The sequence below is a fragment of the Myotis brandtii genome, unplaced genomic scaffold (assembly GCF_000412655.1).
Source record: "Myotis brandtii unplaced genomic scaffold, ASM41265v1 scaffold10, whole genome shotgun sequence".
Classification (NCBI taxonomy): Eukaryota; Metazoa; Chordata; class Mammalia; order Chiroptera; family Vespertilionidae; genus Myotis; species Myotis brandtii.
The window spans coordinates 804,739-811,359 of NW_005353325.1; the positions used below are offsets into that span (position 1 = coordinate 804,739).

Below are 6,621 nucleotides of genomic sequence, written 5' to 3' on the forward strand. Positions count from 1 at the left end.
TGCACCGGACCTCTAGTATATATATAAAAGACTAATACGCAAAGTATCCCCTTGGGAGTTTGGTCAGGAGACCGGGAGTTTGATAACTCACTATGATGTGCGCTGACCACCAGGGGGCACTGGGGAATAAAGGAAGGCCCCCACTGGCAGCCGGCAGCTAGGAAAGGAAGGCCCTGGCCAGCAGCCAGAAGACCCTGATGGACCCTGATCACCTGCCAGGCCTAGGGATCCTACCTGTGCAAGAATATTGTGCACCGGGCCTCTAGTGTTGAATAAGAGTGGTCAGAATGGACATCCTTGTCTTATTCCTAATCTTAGAGGAAAAACTTTCAGTTTTTCACAATTGACTATATTAGGTGAGGGTTTCTCATATTTGGCCTTTATTATGTTAAGGTACTTTTCTTCTATGCCCATTTTATTGAGTGTTTTAATCAGAAATGGATATTGTATCTTATCAGATGCATTTTCTGCATCTATTGATAAGGTCATATGATTTTTTAATCTTTTGTTAACGTGGTGTATTACATTGATTGATTTGCATATGCTGAAACGTCATTGTGCCTCTAGAATGAATTCCACTTGATCGTAACGTATTAATTGTTTAATGTATTGTTGTATTCCATTTGATAGTATTTTATTTAGGATTTTTGCACCAGTATTCATCAGAGATATTGGTCTATAGTTTTCTTTCTTGTGTTATCCTTGGCAATTTTTGGTATCAGCGTTAAGTTGTCTCATAAAATGTTAGGAAGTATTGTCTCCATTTTTTTTTTTTTTTGAAAAGTTTGAGCAGGATAGGTATCAAATCTTTTTGAATGTTTGGTAGAATTCACTGGTGAAGCCATCTGGTCCTGGACTTTTATATTTTGGGAGGTTTTTGATGGTTTTTTAAATTTCCTCTCTATTGACCAGTCTATTTAGATTTTCCAATTCTTTATGATTCAGTCTAGAAAGGTAATATATTTCTAGTAATTTATCCATTTCTCCTAAGTTAATGAATTTGGTGGGATATAGTCTTTCATAATGCTCTAGTATGAACCTTTGTACATCTGTGATGTCTGTGGTAACTTCTATTTCATTTCCAATTTTGTTTATATGAGTTTTTTCTCGTTTTTCCTTAGTGAGTCAGCCAGGGGTTTGTCCATTTTATTAATCTTTTCAAAGAATCAGATCTTTGTTGTATTAATTTTTGTGTGTGTAGTCCTTTTGTTCTCTATTTCTTTTAATTCGGCTCTAATTTTTACTATTTCCTTGCTTGGTTGATTTTGGGTGATTTTTGTTCTTTGTTTTCTAGTTCTTTAAGATTTAATGTTAGGTTTTTTACTTGGTATTTCTCTTGTTTCTTGAGATTGGCCTGTAATGATATAAACTTCCCTCTTATTACTGCTTTCGCTACATCCCAGACATTTTGATATGTTGTTTTGTCATTCTCATTAGTCTCTATATATCTGTTGATCCAAGAAATTATTATGTATTTTATCACTTACAGCTTGAAAATTCTAGTGGACAGGAATGTTCATCCATAGGAAAATTATGAAGCTGAAGATAACATTCTGCATTAATTGTCAATCTATTTAGATGGAAAAAATAAATATTAAAAATGAGAAGTAATTTCAAGTATTGCAAATATCTTCTCTAATTGTCAAGCATAATTTTGGCCTACAATAATGAACTTCGATATACTAGGAAATAATAATGCTATAATCTTTAAATCTTAAGTGGCAATATTATAACATTCATAAATGAGTTAGATAATTCTAACATTTCCCTCTCTAGCCAACTAACCTACCTCTGTATCCAGTTAGTAGAATGTCTTTTTACAGTTAAAAATTTGTGCTTCAGGGGATCAATACACATACATATGGGCTTGTGCATGTGCACACACACAAACAATTAGCAGAGTGTACATGGTTAAGTATGATAAGTTTTTCTCTTAATTTATCATGAACATCTTTCCATTATGGGTTATCCTTAAGAAGTAGATATGCTCATGACAATGAATTAGATAAACCTGAATCGTACACATCAGCATTCATTTAATCTTTTCTTAAAGACTTTTTTTTTACTACATTATAAAAAAAAATCACTGTGTTACTCTGAACTTGAGTTTTTTAAAAAAATTTCACCATACTAATTTTAATGTATAAAAGGAGCATCATAGTTCTTACTTACTCTGCAACTTTAAAAAGGGGAAATTCATGAGTTGACCAAATATTAGCATGAAAAATAAGTTAGAGCAATGACACTTTTTAAAACAGTACTACCTTAAAGTATATAGGACTCGTCCGTCATTCCAAATTCGAAGCAGACGATTAGGAGTCGTTATCCAATGAGCATCAGATTTTCTTGAATTTCTGAAGAAAGTATCAGGAATCCAAATTTTTCCAACCATATTACTGTTAAGTACAAGCACTTTCATGGTACTATTGAATTTTAAACGACTATCAAACCAGGTTTGGGCAAAAATAATATCAATTGTGTATTCCTGAAAGACAAAAAGAAGAATAATGACATCTAATATTAAAGCCACTCTTTTGCACGTTTTCTTTAGATGTTTGAATTTTTATATTTAAAAAGTTTCTTGCCCTGACCGGTTTGGCTCAGTGGATAGAGCGTCGGCCTGCGGACTCAAGGGTCCTGGGTTCGATTCCGGTCAAGGGCATGTACCTCGGTTGCGGCCACATCCCCAGTGGGGGATGTGCAGGAGGCAGCTGATCGATGTTTCTCTCTCATCGATGTTTCTAACTCTCTATCCCTCTCTCTTCCTCTCTGTGAAAAATCAATAAAATATATTTTTTTAAAAGGTTTCTATAAGTTAATAGTAATTAAACTTGGTCTTTTGGGACAAAAAAAAAACATGTCATAATCCAAACTTTTTTTAAGTGTTTACAAGAGTCATGTAAAAATAATCCAATATTTCTAGTAATCACTGCTGCTTAATATGGCTTTATTTTTGGGAAATTTTATTCAAGATTTTATAATATGTTGGATATTACCATTAAATACAAGAGCAAATTATCTTAATGTTAACATTTATATTACTTTTGTGATATTCACATTGTGCTTAAGTCATAGAAAACAATATGAAGTAAAAAATTAAGATGTTAATATTCACCAAATTACCTAAAAGCCCTTACATTATTTTCTGTACAAAAAATTAATTATGATTACTTAGATTACTGTTTTCAATTGTTTTAAAGCAAAGACACATAAACACACACACCATGCTATTCTTGTGTTATCTTCACAATAGTTTTCGTTCATGCCTATCCTGACCTCCTGCTTCTCAGGCTGGATCTATTTTCTTTGGGAGAAATTATACTTGATCCAAACAGGCTCTTCGACTGACACAAATGATGAACCATTCAGAGTCTAAGTGTGTAACCTGGGTTAATGACATGGTTTCTGGTTTTAATAGTAAATGAAATAGTAAGAAGGCTCATGCCCATTCTGATGAGCAGATCATCAGTAGATATGGTAGATCTCAGGAAGAGTATTTAATCTACATGATGTGCCAGAATTTTGTTGTTCATTGGTACGTAATCAAGTGGCACAAACAGCTTAAAATAACGGAAGAGGCATACATATGTGCCAGGATTATGGCGAGGCGAAGATCCAACATTGGTTGCTAGAGGAAACCTCATGCTACTTGGTAGGGATATTTGGCTGCAGTATTCCAAACTAACAGGGCATTAAAAGTGATACTTGATAATTACCTATCTGAGGGGTGGGGTTTAGCAAGCAGCTGTGAATTTTCCTTAGGAGCAGCTGATAGGATCTTCTTTAGAATACCTGTTTAGAAAAGTGCTAACCACTGTTGAAAGAGCTATGACTTCTGAAGTGTCAAACTCTCCCAAGCAGAGAGTATTGAGGACATGTGAAATTTTTCTATTCAAAATTATCCCCTCAATCTAGGATCAAGGAGAGGAAGAAGTCTTCATAATCTGTCCTTCCCAAATCCATAACAGAGGTTAATAATTCCAAGGTCTTTTAAATTACTAATCCTTAACAAGCGTCTCACTAAGATAAGAAGGTCATTAAAATTTGTTCCATTTTATATGTAATCGAAAATACAATTTTGTTTACTCATTTGTATTAGTGTAATTTCCAGAAAATGATTCAACTGTTCTTGTACTTCATGTTCCCATTTAGAGGTTATAATAAGCTGCATAATAAATAAGCAAAAGAAACATGAAAAGAAAATTCACTTATCCAGAACAAGTGCAATAGCTTCTAGGATAAACATTTGGAGATAAGGAACAGGGCTTTTAACATGTGAGAGCCAATGAACATTATGAAATTTACTTTGCTTCCTTGAAAGTGAGTTGAGAACACAGCATTAGTAAGTAAAGGTGAAGAAGTGAGCCATTTTGATTTCTAACTCCATTAAGTCAAACCATAATTGATGAAAGTTTATGTAGTGTAGTCTTCCCATTACACTGTCAGCTTTCCAATTATGCATGTGTCTCATACTTAACTAGCTAATTCAATATTACTGTCTTTCTAGTAATGAAAGAAAACTTCATATAAAATGCAGACCTGCCTAAGAAATTATTGTAGGTGAATAATTTCATTACAAAATTTGGTTGATTGCGATCTGGTCTTCCCACCTGGAAATTAATCTCTCCCTAAACTATCTATTCACATGTCCAGATATTATGAGGGGCCAGATAACGGTTAGCAGTAAATCAAATCTAAGGGCTACAGACATGTTGAGTTAAAGGTACAAGTGTAGTTTGCAGGGAGGAGATGAAGTTTCAGTCTTGAGTCAAATGCAGTCTGGAGAAAGAATCTCTCTTCCTCAAGGGACCTCACTCAGTGGTTACTCTTAAAGCTTTCATCTGATTGGACGGTGTCCTCCTACCTTATAAAGGATAATCTGATTTACCAAAAGTCTAGTGATTTAAATGTTAATCGTATCTAAAAAAAATGCCTTTACAGCAACATGCAGATTGTATTAGTCAAGCCAAGCTTGATATCAGAACCACCAAATAATACAGGTCCATTCTACCACATCAGCATGTCTACTAATCTATAAAGACAAAATTGTAACTAACCTGGGACTCTCTATCTTGAAAATAATTCAAAATAGACACCTCCAAAATCTGACTAAGATGTGTCAGAGGTCTCAGAGGTGTGGGTGGAATAACAGTTGTGATATAATATGTGAAAAGACACATTACTATAAAATATGCATAATATTATGGTATTTAGTAAAGCTATCTACATAGAGTTATTAAATTGGAAGTAACAATGATGAATACTGGATAACAACCATCTAGAATATTTTTTTCTTTCACTTAAATCAAATTTCTAACTTTCCCATATTAGACATGAATTTCTTCTATAATAAACAGATACACTATTTTTATGAAATTTGTTTTCATAAAAAACAGCATAAGGTCATCATTTGCAACTTAAAATATATATGGGCTCATACACAGCCTTTTTCTTGGCCCTTGACCTTCTGCATTGCTGTATTTTTCATTGTTTAGCCATTCTCCCCACTAGGTTTTAGCTTCTCTGAAGGAAGGAAGCCAATATATTTTAGTGGGAAATAACCACCTGTTACAATATAGGTAGTAAATACATGTAAGGCAAACAAAACCATGATATAAGAGAGAAATATATTTGTTTATATCAAAAACTACTATCATTTTTATATTATTTGAAGATCAGAGGTTAACTTAATTTTCAAATTCTAAGATCTTTAATGCCATATGTATGGGTAAATGGATGAGCATACTGAGAAAGAGGCATAGAAATGAAAACAACACTATTCACTTATAATTTCTTATTTGATCTCTCTTAGTGTTGAATCAAAACATACCTATATTTTATATTGTTTTAAAATAAAGCCTGTGAAAAGAACTAGATTTAAGTAGCTAATGCCAAAAATAATATGTTAATGCAATATAAAAAAGTAAAGAAATTAAAACTATGGTAATAAGCTTTAAAGTATTGTACAAACCAAGAAAATAAAGTTTAAACTGTTAAATATAAATTCTTTTTTTTTCAATTACTTTAATTCATCACATCCAGAAAAACTAAACTCCTTCTCTTCACCTCCATTAGTATATGCAGGTCAATTATCCAGATAGGGAAAAAAATCTCATTTTTTATGGTTTTGATAACTCATAATTTCTCAAATTAATATACCTATTGAGAAGTAACAGTTTCTTGTTAACATAGTATAAGGAATAAACAGGGTTTCTTTGATATGTACAAGCTATGCTTCAGATTCTATTTTCTTAAATCTAGAAGCTGCAATAACAAAAAACGAGAGGAAGGAACAAGAGGTACGAGCAGAGAAAAAGAGAGAGAGAGTGATAAACATATTGAACGTTAGGACCAGTTGCACAAATCATGCTGAAGATATGTGTTCCTTAAAATTGAAGAAATTCATGGAGAAAAATTTGTCTGTGAGCACCAGCTTTTCTAGTGTATTTAGAATGTTTGAACACAGTTATACGCCTCAAGAGTATATTACCAAGAATTAGGATGATATAACAAGAGAAAGCAAAAAAGACTTAAAAGTCATTTCTCACCATATTCAAACAAATTATTAAACTATACACCTCTCTCTCGCTCTCTCTCTCTCTCTCTCTCTCTCTCTCTCTC

At 33.1% G+C, this 6,621-nt stretch overlaps 1 protein-coding gene across 1 annotated transcript in view; it reads right to left on the bottom strand.

Annotated features, from left to right (window-relative positions):
* The window catches only part of GABRG1 (gamma-aminobutyric acid (GABA) A receptor, gamma 1), a 44,634-nt gene that overhangs the window by 15,283 nt on the left and 22,730 nt on the right, over positions 1–6,621 (bottom strand). Inside the window, exons 4-5 of the mRNA XM_005853124.2 lie at positions 2,265–2,485; positions 1,488–1,570 (exon numbers count right to left, since the gene is read on the bottom strand). Of these exons, the coding sequence (XP_005853186.1) occupies positions 1,488–1,570; positions 2,265–2,485 (304 nt within the window). The remainder of the gene's footprint in view (positions 1–1,487; positions 1,571–2,264; positions 2,486–6,621) is intronic.